Source organism: Pristiophorus japonicus, chromosome 1, assembly GCF_044704955.1.
Source record: "Pristiophorus japonicus isolate sPriJap1 chromosome 1, sPriJap1.hap1, whole genome shotgun sequence".
Taxonomy (NCBI): Eukaryota; Metazoa; Chordata; class Chondrichthyes; family Pristiophoridae; genus Pristiophorus; species Pristiophorus japonicus.
The window spans coordinates 454365096-454378683 of record NC_091977.1 but is presented as its reverse complement, the minus strand read 5'-3'; the positions used below and the strand labels follow the sequence as shown (position 1 = coordinate 454378683).

Sequence of the window (13588 nt, the reverse complement as noted above, 5' to 3'; positions counted from 1 at the left end):
GCTCAGCGTGCCTGTGCCAAAAGAGTTTTTAAAGAGCTATCCAATTGATCCCACTCTTCATGCTGACAACTGCCATTGCAGAATGGAGCAGACGCAAAGAATAAGTCCCAATCCCCTGCTTTTTCCCCTTAGCCCTGAAAATTTTCCCCCTTCAAGTATTTATCGAATTCCCTTTTGGAGGTTACTATTGAATCTGCTTCCACCAGCCTTTCAGGCAGTGCAATCCAGATAATAACTCAACGTGTATTTTTTTTCCTCACTTCGCCTCTGGTTCTTTTGCCAATAACCTTAAATCTGTGTCCTCCGGTTACCGACCATTCTGCCACTGGAAATAGTTTCTCCTTATTTACTCTATCAAAACCCTTCATGGATTTTGAACAACCCTATCAAATCTCCTCTCAACCTTCTCTGCTCCAAGGAGAACAGTCCCAGTTTCTCCACATAACTGAAGTCTTTCATCCCTGGTATAATTCTAGTAAATCTCCACTGCACCCTTTCTAAGGCCTTGCCATCCTTCCCCAAGTGTAGTGCCCTGAATTGGCCACAATACTCCAGCTGGGGCTCAATCAGTATTTTAAAAAGGTTTGGCATAACTCCCTTGCTTTTGTACTCTATGCCTCTAGTAATAAAGCCAAGGATCCCGTATGCCTTTTTAACAGCCTTCTCAACTTATCCTATCACCTTCAAAGATTTGTGTACATACACTCCCTGGTCTCTTTGTTCTTGCACCGCCTTTAAAAGTGTACCATTTTAGTTTATATTGCCTCTCTTCAGCCTTCCTACCAAAATAAATCACTTCACACTTCTCTGCGTTGTATTTCATCTGCTATTTGCTTTCGCATTTCACCAGGCTGTCTATATCTTCCTGGAGTCTGTCACTATCCTCCTCACAATTTAATACACTTCCGAGTTTCGTCTCATATGCCCTGTATACACAAGTCCTAGCCATTAATATATATCAAAAAGAGTAACAGTCCAAACACCGAGCCCTGGGGGACACCACTGCACACTTCTCTCCAATCTGAAAAACTGCTCAAAACTACTCTCTGCGTTCTCTCCCTTAGCCAATTACGTATCGCTGCTGCCACTATCCCTTTAATCCCACGGCTTCAATTTTGCTAACAAGTCCATTATGTTGTACGTTATCAAACACCTTTTGAGAGTCCAAATAACGCAACATCAATCCACTCCGTTACTTCATTGAAGAACTCAATCAAGTTAGTCAAACATGATTTGCTTTTAACAAATCCATGTTGGCTTTCATTTATTAACCTATATTTTTTCCAAGTGCCAATTAATTTTGGCCCGGATTATTGGGCCCAAGTTTCGGCTGTCTCGCAGAACGGCACACCTCCGAGAGGCCCGCCTATTTTGTAGAATTAAAAGTGTGCCTAAAACTTACCTCGCAATTCTCGGTGTTCAGCAAGCCTGTTTAGCAGTCGGCGCTGCTCAGCACAAGAAGCTGGGGGCGGAGCTACAGCCCTGCGCCGAAAAGAGTGCCGGCAGCTGCGCGCATGCGCAGTGGAGTCTGCACGTGTGCGCAGTAGTTCCTGGCTCTCCCAGCGCGTCCAGTCTCCGGGCAACCCTATCCCTGGCCGAAGGGACATCGCGATGTTCGCTGCCCCTATCTCGGGCCGAGTGGCTTGCCTGCCTCACCATCCCTCGCCTCGCCACCACTGCCCTTACCTCCTCGGCGCGGGGCCCGCCCAAACAGTAGCTCTTTGGCGGCGGGCCCCGCCAAAACTCCTCCCCGGTGGTGGGCCCCGCCCGAACTACTCTCCGGTGGTGGGCCCTGCCCGAACACCTCCTCGGTGGCAGGGCCCGTCCGAACACCTCCCCGGTGGTGGGCCCCGCCCGAACACCTCCCCGGTGGTGGGCCCCGCCCGAACACCTCCCCGGTGGTGGGCCCCGCCCGAACACCTCCCCGGTGGTGGGCCCCGTCCGAACACCTCCCCGGTGGTGGGCCCCGCCCGAACACCTCCCCGGTGGTGTGCCCCGCCCGAACACCTCCCCGGTGGTGGGCCCCGTCCGAACACCTCCCCGGTGGTGTGCCCCGCCCGAACACCTCCCCGGTGGTGGGCCCCGTCCAAACACCTCCCCGATGGCGGGGCCCGTCCAACCAGAAACTCTTTGGCGGCGGGGCCTGCCCGAGCTCCTCCCCGACAGCGGGGCTCACCCGCCCAGCTCTTCGGCAGGCTGTTGGAGGGCTCCCGGTGCTCCCGAACGGATAGGTGCTGCAGTAGGTAAGTAGAAACTTTAAATTTTTTATTTATTGATTATTTATTTATTTATTTATTTATTTAGTGATTGATTGATTGTTTTATTGGTTTATTTATCATTTATTATTGATGATGGCTCTTTATTGGTAAAAGTGAAGTGTTTAATGCTTTGGAAAATCCCCTAACTTCCCTCCCCCCACCCCTCCCCCCTCTGGCTACCTGTGCCTAATTCTGAAATGTACGCAAGGTTTTTCTGAGTGTACAAAAGTCGACATTTACTCTGTTCTAAGTTAGTTTGGAGTAACTTTTTGCTGCCTAAACTTGCAAAACAGGCGTAAGTGGCTGATAACGCCCCTTTTTGGAAAAAAAAACTGAACTAAAACAAAACTAAACTAACTCACTAGAACTGGAGCAATCTAAATGCCGAGAATTGCGATTTCTAAGATACTCCAAACTAGTTGCTCCAAAAAAATAGGAGCAACTCCAGCCGAAACTTGAGCCCATAGTCTCTAAAAATTACCCCACCATTGATGTTAGACTGACTGGCCTGCCAGGTTTATCCCTCTTCCCCTTTTTGAACAGGGGTGTAACATTTGCAATCCTCCAGTTTTCTGGCACCACCCCCTTACCATTGTGGCGAGAGTCTCTGCAATTTCCACACTTACTTCCCGCAGCAACCTAGGACACAACCCATCTGGACCGGGTAACTTTCCTACTTTAAACGCTGCAAACCTTTTAAATACTGCTTCTTCATCTATTTTTATCTTATCCAATTTCTCTACTACCTGCTCCTTTACTGTGGCATTGGCAGCATTCTATTTTCAGTCAAGACAGATGCAAAATACTCATTTAGTACCTCAGCCATGCCCTCTGCCTCCAGAAGAATATCTCATTCTTGGTTCCTAATCTTCCCACCCTTCCTTTGACTACCCTGATACTATTTATATGTTTTTAAAAGACTTTGGGCTCGAAATTGCCCGTTTCTTGGTCGTTAAGGACTTTCTGCTTAGTTAGCGCGGAGTCCAGCAGCATTTAATAATTTCCCCTACCTGATTTTCCCAGCAGTGATCATTACCGTGCCATCCGTGTTCCAGCCCCCTCAGGCATGTGCCAACCCCCCCACGACAACGGCGACGCCCTTTGCGACCCCCATGGGAAATTGCCCCATGGGGGCGGAGCGGCTAACTGTCGGTGCCCCCGACAGCTTTCTGCTGCGGGAAGCTGTGTATGCCTGGGCAACGTGTCCGTCCTTAAGGGGGAGGGCGCGCTGCCGGCACCTCCATTTTATTTTATTTGTCGGCCAACCCGACAATGCTGGCCATGGGTTTGGCCAGGCTGCCAAACAGACAGCCCGGCACCTCCTCTTGGGTGCCAGCCCACTGGCCCGGCCGAAACCCTCCCCGGTGGCCCAGTGAGCCTAACTAAACTACATGCAGAGCTCACAGCGGCATCAGCGACGCAGCATGTCCGCGTTGCGATAGCGGCATCAGCGACGCGCTGACATAATCAGCACGATGCTGATGACTCTGAGCAACGGCCGGATTGGGGCGGAGAAAAATCTTAAAGAATGGTAGGTGTGCCTACATTAGTCGAGGGCAATTTTGGGTTTCCTTTTATGTTACCCACTACGGTATTCTCCTACACTATTTACCACTCTTATTTCCTTTTTCAGTTCTCCCCTGTAGTTTTTGTATTCAGCTGGGTTCTCAACTTAACTGTGAACCTAACATTTATCATAAGCCTCCTTTAATGGTTATCATATAATCAGTATACAACAAAGCTTAACAATAGCAAACAGAATGTAGTGATAGCACTGAATTATTTGGAATTAAATACTCTATTTTGGGCCTACATAGATAGCAAGCACATTTTTTTGCCTATAAGAATTATTGGAAAAAATCCTGAAAGACAGGATAAATCTACATTTAGAAAATCAAGGATTAATTAGGGACAGTCAGCACAGATTTGTTAAGGGAAGATTGTGTTTGACTAAATTGATTGAATTTTTCGAGGAGGTAACCAGGAGGGTCGATGAGGGTAGTGTGTACGACGTAGTGTATATGGACTTTAGCAAAGCTTTTGATAAGGTCCCACATGGTAGACTGGTCACTAAGGTTAAAGCCCATGGGATCCAGGGCAAAGTGGCAAGTTGGATCCAACATTTGCTTAAAGGTAGAAAGCAAAGGGTAATTGGTTGATGGATGTTTTTGTGACTGGAAGGATGTTTCCAGTGGGATTCTGCAGGGCTCAGTACTGGGTCCCTTGCTTTTTGTGGTATACATCAATGATCTAGATTTGAATATAGGAAGTATGATGAAGAAGTTTGCAGATGACACTAAAATTGGCTGTGTGGTTGACAATGAAGAAGAAAGTCATGGACTGTAGGAGGATATTAATGACTATATTAATGACTTGGCTGAAGGGACCAAGTGTAACGTAGCCAAGTTTGCTGACGATACAAAGATGGGGAGGAAAAGCAATGTGTGAGGAAAACACAAAAAATCTGCAAAAGGACATAGACAGGCTAAGTGAGTGAGCAAAAATTTGGCAGATGGAGTATAATGTTGGAAAGTGTGAGGTTATGCACTTTGGCAGAAAAAAATCAAAGAGCAAGTTATTATTCAAATGGAGAAAGATTGCAAAGTGCTGCAGTACAGCGGGACCTGGGGGTACTTGTGCATGAACACAAAATGTTAATATGCAGGTACAGCAAGTGATCAGGAAGGCCAATGGAATCTTGGCCTTTATTGCAAAGGCGATGGAGATAAAAGCAGGGAATTCTTGCTACAGTTGTAGAGGGTATTGATGAAGCCACATCTGGAATACTGCATACAGTTTTGGTTTCCATATTTAAGAAAGGATATACTTGCTTTGGAGGCAGTTCAGAGAAGGTTCACTTGGTTGATTCCGGAGATGAGGGGGTTGACTTATGAGGAAAGGTTGAGTAGGTTGGTTCTCTACTCAATGGAATTCAGGAGAATGAGAGATTATCTTATCGAAACGTATAAGATTATGAGGAGACTTGACAAGGTAGATGCAGAGAAGATGTTTCCACTGATAGTGGAGACTAGAACTAGGGGGCATAATCTTAGAATAAGGGGCCGCCCATTTAAAACTGATGAGGAGAAATTTCTTCTCTGAGGGTTGTAAATCTGTGGAATTCACTGCCTCAGAGCCCTGTGGAAGCTGGGTCATTGAATAAATTTAAGACAGACAGTTACTGAAGTTGCATGTTCAGCCATGAACTCACTGAATGGCGGTGCAGGCTCGAAGGGCCGAATGGCCTACTCCTGCACCTATTTTCTATGTTTCTTAACCGATAAGGGAATAAGGGGTTATGGGGAGTGGACAGGGAAGTGGACCCGAGTCCATGATCGGATTAGCCATGATCTTATTAAATGGCGGAGCAGGCTCAAGGGACCATATGGCCTATTCCTGCTCCTATTTCTTATGTTCTTATATCAATCTACTGGTCAGGTGGGCAGAACAACGCCAAATGAAATTTAATTTGGAAAAATGTGAGGTAATGCACTTGAGGAGGGCTAATAAGGAAAGGGTATACACATTAAACAGTAGGCCACTTAGATGTGTAGATGAACAAAGGGACCTTGGAGTGCTTGTCCATAGATCCTGAAAGTAGCAGGCCAGGTAGATAAGGTGGTTAAGAAGCATACGGAATGCTTGCCTTTATTGGCCGAGGCATAGAATAAAAGAGCAGGTAGGTTATGCTTAAATTGTATAATACTCTGGTTAGGCCACAGCTGGAATACTGTGTGCAGTTCTGGTCGCTGTACTATAGGAAGGACGTGATTGCACTAGAGAGAGTGCAGAGGAGATTTACTTGGATGCTGCCTAGAATGAAGAATCGTAGCTATGAGGGCAGATTGGATAGGCTGGGTTTGTTCTCAGTGGAACAGAGGAGGCTGAGAGGAGACCTCTGAGGTGTATAACATTCTGAGGGACCTGGATAAAGTGGATAGCAAGGGCCTATTTCCCTTGGTGGAGCGGTCTATTACGAGGGGGTATAGTTTTAAGGTGGTTGGTGTAAGGTTCAGGGGAGATTTGAGGGGAGGCTTCTTCACGCAAAGGGTTGTGGGGGTTTGGAACTCCCTGCCTGGAAGGGTGGTGGATGCAGAAACCCTCACCATATTTAAAAGGTGCTTGGATGGGCACTTGGAGTGCCGTAACCTGCAGGGTTACGGACCTAGAGCTGATAATTGGGATTAGGCTGGATAACCTTTTGTTGGCTGGCACATATACGATGGTAAATACTGCAGGGAATCGAATAAGGCCAGAGTGATCTCCTGGACTAGTTTCGATCGCCTGGATGGGTCAGAGAGGAATTTTCCCAGATTTTTTCCCCCAATTGGCATGGGTTTTTTATCTGGTTTTTGCCTCTCCCAGGAGATCGCATGGCTCTGGTTGGGGTGGAGTGTAGAATGTTGCGGTGCAAGGGGTGTCAGTCACAGTTGTGTGGGGCAGACTGGTTGGGCCGGATGCTCTTTACCTTTCCACCATTGTTCATTGGTTTATATGTAATCTTCAGGGCTGCTGACTGAGGGCCGCATGGCTCTTTGTCGGCCTGCGTGGACACGATGGACCAAAATGGCCTCCCTCTGCGCTGTAGATTTCTATGTTTTTTCTATGTTTCGAAGAACAAAGCCCATTTGACCTTTATCAATCTGCCAGACCAAATGAAACTTGGACTGTTATGTACTCGACTCAATTTCATCGTTTGAGGGACATGAATATCCCTGACTGAAGCAAATTTCAGGAATTACATTTCTATTGTCCCAGCAGCACAGGAGCAATCATGTTCCATGCAATATTTGATTATCCGGGTCTAAATTTACTCATAACTTTCAAACACATCTCAAGGAGATATTGAGCTCTTTTTAATAAAAACACAGAAATTAATCAATATAACAAGATCTTTTGATGGGAGTTAATATACAAATACAGGCTGTATACTACTCATGGGACAAATATATTTTATATAATCTAGTTTTGCTTTAGGCTTAAATGGGCCCAAATTTCCCCATGAGATGCTGCTTTTTTTGGAGCAACTAGATTTTTTTTTGAGTAACTTAAAAATCTCAATTCTCCACATTTAAGTTGCTCCAGTGTTATTGAGTTAGTTAGGTTTTTTTTAAGTTCAGTGTTTTTTTCAAAAGGGGGCGTTACCAACCACTTACCCCTGTTCTGGTCATTTATGCGAGTTTAGACAGTTAAAACTTACTCCAAACTAACTTAGGCCAGAGTAAGTGTCTGCTTTTGTATGTTCTGAAAAACTCTGCTGTGAGTTAATAGTTCAGCGCAGGTAGCCAGAGACCGGGGGTGGGAAGCATTAAACACTAAAGTATTAAACACATCACTTTAACCAATAAAGAACCATATAAACTATAACATTTAATAAATAATAGAAAATTTAAAATAAATCAAGTAATAATTAGTAAAGAGTCTTACCTTCCCGACTGCAGCACGCACCGGCAATGCCCTTCGGCCAGGCCTAGGTGCGGGAGCCTCGCAGCCAGCAGCAGTGTAGCCGTTCTCCCGTGGTCCAGTACAGACTCCAGTCGGGTTGAGGATACCGTCTACTCTTGTTTAATCTTTTTGGTTGTTTGGGTTTTTCTCTGTCCACTATTTGTCATATCTGGGTTGCTGCGGCTTTGTGTCTTTCTGCTCCCACTCCCCTTGGAGCGCTAAAGCCCCGATCAAAACTCTTCCCCCCCCCACCAACCTGTCTCTTGTAGCCATCAGTGCAGGAAGGCAGTGGCCGGCCTTGCAGCAGGCCACGTGGCCCGGGATAGGGACGGCGAGCGTCAGCCCCTCCCACACAGCCTGCATCTCTCACACTCAGATTCTGGAGACTAGGAGCTACTGCCCATGCTTGCACACTCTAGCGCGCATGTGCAGAGGTCCCGGCACTGTTTTCAGCGCCAGGACCTGGCTCCGCCCCCGAATCCAGTTGCCACGCTACGCCACCATGGAGGGGAGGCTGGGGAGCGGCCAAACTCGCCCGAAGATTTTTGGCACCCTTGGGAGTTCTACAAAAGCAGCGCATCTCTGGTGAGTGCGCCAGAAATGTGTGTTGGCCAAATTTGGGCCCATTAATTCTGAATTTGTGTTCTACAATTTTAAAATTTAAGTTTCATCATCTGCTTATTGGAGACTGGGGAGATTGGATTAGAATATTGTTATTTCAACTCTGGGTTTAAATCCAACACAGAGATTGAAGGGATCTGTACTCTGCCAGCTCTAAAGGTCCAATGTGAAATGGATATGGGCAGTCTCAACCGAGTATCTAGTGGGCATTTACCAGTTTTTTTTTCAACGTTTTCAAGACCCTTTGAACTAATGACTGGCTAAATAACAAGTTGACAAACTACTGAATATCCTCCTTGGGGGAAAATGGGAAGGTAAGTGAGTTCTCTTTGGGGTTGCCTGCAAGATGTCACATTTGGAAACAACGGACCCAAGTTTCAGGTGGAGTTGCTCCTTTTTTTTTTTGAGCAATTAGTTTAGTTTGGAGTATCTTTGAAATCGTAATTCTCGGCATTTAGTTTGCTCCAGTTCTAGTGAGTTTGTTTAGTTTTGTTTTAGTTTAGTTTCGTTTTAGTTCAGTTTTTTATTCAAAAGGGGGCGTTACCAACCACTTCTGGCTGTTTTGCAAGTTTAGGCACCGAAAAGTTACTCCAAAGTAACTTAGAACGGAGTAAGTGTCAACTTTTGTACGCTCAGAAAAACCTTGCGTACACTTTAAAATTTGGCGCAGGTAGCCAGAGATGGCAAGGGGGGGGGGGGGGGCGGGAGGGAAGTTAGGGGATTTTCCAAAGCATTAAACACTTCACTTTTACCAATAAAGAGCCATCATCAATAATAAATGATAAATAAATCAATAAATAAAAATAAAGAAATCATTCAATGTCAATAAAAAATAAAAAGTTCCTACCTCACCTTCCCGTTCGGGATCACCGGGAGCCCCCGGCCAAGGTTAGGGGCTGCATGCTGCAGGCTGGAAATCCGCACTCTGCCTGCTCCAGGAGCTCATTCGGCCAGGGCTAGGGGCTGCGTGCTGCAGGCTGGAAATCAGCACTCTGCCCGCTCCAGGAACCCATTGGGGCTAGGGCTTGGGTCGGCGTGCTTCGGGCCTCTCCCACACAACCAGCAGCATACGTACACAGAATGTGGGGGCCAGGAGCTACTGCGCATGCGCGCAGCTGCCGGCACTCTTTTGGCCCAGGGCTGTAGCACCCCCCCCCTGCTATTGTGCTACGTCGCGCTGACTGCTGAATAGGTCTGCTGCACTCGGAGAATCGCGAGGCAAGTTTTTGGCGCGCTTTTCATTCCACAAAATAGGCGGGCCTCTTAGAGGTGCGCCGTTCTAGCGGATATCGGAAACGTGGGCCCATTAGTTCAGAAATGCAGATTTGGTAATCAGATAGATGAATAAGGCAATTCAACAGTACTCTGGGATGATTGACAGCCAATCAGTCCCATACTGCAATCAGACTGAATCTAATATTGTTAAGATTTCTGTGAATTTTTTGATAATTAAAAACCCAGTTGTCATTAGATTTTTGTTTCTTTACAGCTTTTAAAATAATTCTTAGTTGTTTTTGACCTCATTAAATTTTTCCTCCAACTTTCATGACTCATGGGCACATAAAAACTTTGTAGTTGAATTGCTACAAAAGTACTTGGTGCTACCACTCCCTTTAGTTATCACTTGGTTGAATTTGAAGTTAAGGATGTGAAAGTATGCATTTAAATGTACAATTTTTCAGCCGATACAGTTAAGTAAAACAGTCTTACCTTGTTGTGCTAACTCTTGTCCCCATATCCTCTTTTCAGCACGAATGCCATCAATCACCGACTCCTGTGCAGTTAGCTGTGAAATCAGTCGAGATTTCTCCTGCTTAAGTAGTTCAATCTGAACAGTTTTTTTCTTATCTTCTTCAGCTACATGTTCTAATGCCCGGAATTGGCTCTATATTAAAATTGAGCAGGATTTCAAAAATCAAAATGCTTACAATAATCTTTACCAGGATAATTTATGCAGAGGTTCTCCCAACTTAGCGGCAGAACTGCAAAAAACAGGTTTATGGTGCTAACACCATTTTTCCGCAGCTCTTCAATTGAAATTACAGCAGACGAGTGGGACAACCTCCATGGAAATTCACCCCATGTCGCTAACCGACATATACTGACAGTGAAGCGTTAAAATGCTGATCAGGGAATCAAAATGCCCCAAAGCAATGAGCTCCAAAGTAGTGAGCAAGAGGAATTAAAGGCAATGGTAATTAGTAAGAAAATAATGCTGGAAAAACTAATGGGACTGAAAGCAGATAAATCCCCAGGGCCTGATGATCTGCATCCCAGAGTACTAAAATAGCTAGCCATAGAAATAGTAGGTGCATTGGTTGTCATTTTCTAAATTTCTATAGATTATGGAACAGTTCCTGCAGATTGGAGGGTGGCAAATGTAACCCCACTATTTAAAAAAGGAGGGAGAGAGAAAACTGGGAACTACATACAGGTTACGCCCGACATCAGTAGTAGGGAAAATGCTAGAGTCTATTATAAAGGATGTGATAACAGCACACTTAGATAATATGAACGGGGTTACACAAAGTCAACATGGATTTATGAAAGGAAAATCATGTTTGACAAACCTACTGGAGTTTTTTGAGGATGTAACTGATAGAATAGATAAGGGAGAACCAGTGGATGTAGTGTACTTGGATTTTCAGAAGGTCTTTGATAAAGTCCCACATAAGAGGTTAGTGTGCAAAATTAATGCACATAGGATTGGGGGTAATATATTGGCATGGATTGAAAATTGGTTAACTGACAGGAAACAGGGAGTAGGAATAAACGGGTCTTTTTCTGGGTGGCGGGCAGTGACTAGTGGGGTACCACAGGGATCAGTGCTTGGGCCCCAGCTATTCACAATATATATATATGTATATAAATGGTTTTGATGAAGGAACCAAATTTAATATTTCCAAGTTTGCTGACCACACAAAACTAAGTGGGATTGTGAGTTGTGAGGAGGATGCAAAGACGCTGCAAGGCGATTTAGATAGGTTGAGTGAGTGGGCAAACACATGGCAGATGCAGTATAACGTGGATAAATGTGAAGTTATCCACTTTGGTAGGAAAAACATAAGGACAAAGTATTATTCAAATGGTGATGGCTTGGGAAATGTCGATGTACAGAGGGACCTGGATGTCCTTGTACACCAGTCATTGAAAGCAAACATGCAGGTGCAGCAAGCAGTTAGGAAGGAAAATGGTATGTTAGCCTTCATTACAAGAGGATTTGAGTACAGGAGCAAGGATGTCTTACTACAGTTATACAGAGCCTTGGTGAGGCCACACCTGGAGTATTGTATGCAGTTTTGGTCTCCTTACCTAAGAAAGGATATACTTGCCATAGAGGGAGTGCAGCGAAGGTTCACCAGATTGATTCCTGGGATGGCAGGACTGTCGTATGAGGACAGATTAGGTCGGCTAGGCCTGTATTCACTAGAGTTTAGAAGAATGAGAGGGCACCTCATTGAAACGTTTTAAATTCTGACTGGGTTGGATAGACTGGATGCGGGGAGGATGTTTCCCTTGGCTGGGAAGTCTAGAACAAGGGGTTACAGTCTCAGGATACTGGATAGGAAATTTAGGACCGAGATGAGAATTTTGTCACTCAAAGGGTGGTGAACCTGTGGAATTCTCTACCGCAGAAGGCTGTGGAGGTCAAGTCACTGAATATATTTAAGAGGGAGATAGATAGATTTCTAGAAACAAAAAGGCATCAAGGGGTATGGGGAAAAAGTGGGAATATGGTGTTGAGATAGTGGATCAGCCATGATCATATTGAATGGTGGTGCAGACTCGAAGGGCCAAATGGCTCCTATTTTCTATGTCCTTTTCCAAATAATCATAAAAAGGATCGTATGCAATCTTATTTTGTCAGTCTTGCAACATCTGTGTTTAGAAATTAAATCAAAGAAAGTGTATTGAAAATTAAATGCTAAATCAAATCTTACCACTTACAAGAGTTGAGCAGTGCAAATTTGTCTGGATTATTTTAGGACATGCACACTAGGCTTAACTGTTCCTGATAATATCCTCATATATGCAAATTGTTACCAATTTGCTGCTTATCTTGACCATTTTTGTCTGTCCCAACTGATTGAATATAGCAGAATTCCACTGTATCCATTTTTACTTCAACAAAATATAATGAATAGTCTGTCAAATTTATAATTGACTTAATGTTGCATCATTATCAAATGCACTTGTTTTACAATTGTGAATTATAATAATGCATTGCACAGTGTAATGAAAACTAATTACAATGATCAAAATTAAGGCTCATGGAGAGCGGGGGCCGAATAATTATTATATATCATGATACGAACCACAGAAAATGTGATTAAAAGGTTAGAATTATTTGCATTCTTGAGCTCCTTCCCCCAGAAACTAGAGGATCCTTAATCACTTACAAAAAAGATTACAAAAAAGGATAATTGTTAATCTCAGACATGGCAGGTACAAGAGTGCAAGTTTTGGTGCATAGGAGACTTGGGCTGGATTTTCGGCTCACTTGTGCCCCATTGAGCGCCCCGGCAGGGCGCAAAAATAATTTTATTGGACGGGAAATGAGGCGCACATGATTTTGCGCCCAGGCGGATTTTTCGCCAATGGTTTTGCGGCAGCACTAAAACTTAGCGCCCCGCCGCTGATTTGACCGTTTAGATGACGTAAATCGCCGTGCATCGCTGCACTAGCACCCCGGGCGGAACTTTCAAGCACATCGCCCAATTTAGCGTCCACCCGGGAAAAACCAGTCGGACCCAAGCGCTAACGGCGCCATCTTGAAAACGGGGGAGAAAGTCACAGTTGTCAGTGATTAAAAGCTGCGAGAGAAGAATGTTGCATGCTTTTGATTGTGAATTTTATGTGAGTTTATAGTTTGTTTTAAAGGACATTTAAAAAGATGCGGGGCATGCTATGTCGGGAGCCAGTAATCCTGGCTGCTATAGTCGAGCTGAAAAAAGGCTTATTGATTATCATTTTCAACGTAATCGAAAAGGTCAGAGATGTATGGGGAGGAGGCCTTATCCCCCACAAGTTTACGGGGAAATCGCTCATACCTGCAGCTCTCTGAGGCACAGTGCGTTAGAAGGCTGCGCTTCTAAAAAGGGGTGGTCACAGAGATATGACAGCTCATACAGGCAGGCCTACAGCCTACCAGCGGCAACAGGACTGCACTGCCCGTCGAGGTGAAGGTGACTGTAGCACTTGCCTTCTATGCCTCCGGTTCCTTTCAGGCATCAGAGGTGACATATGCTCCATTTTGCGGCATG

General features: G+C 45.0%; 1 protein-coding gene across 6 annotated transcripts in view; it reads right to left on the bottom strand.

Annotated features, from left to right (window-relative positions):
• The window catches only part of lrrcc1 (leucine rich repeat and coiled-coil centrosomal protein 1), a 371497-nt gene that overhangs the window by 136062 nt on the left and 221847 nt on the right, over positions 1–13588 (bottom strand). For all 6 annotated transcript variants that reach the window (XM_070893371.1, XM_070893397.1, XM_070893406.1 and 3 more), the window contains one exon: positions 10035–10209. In XM_070893371.1, coding sequence (XP_070749472.1) covers positions 10035–10209 — 175 coding nt within the window. The remainder of the gene's footprint in view (positions 1–10034; positions 10210–13588) is intronic.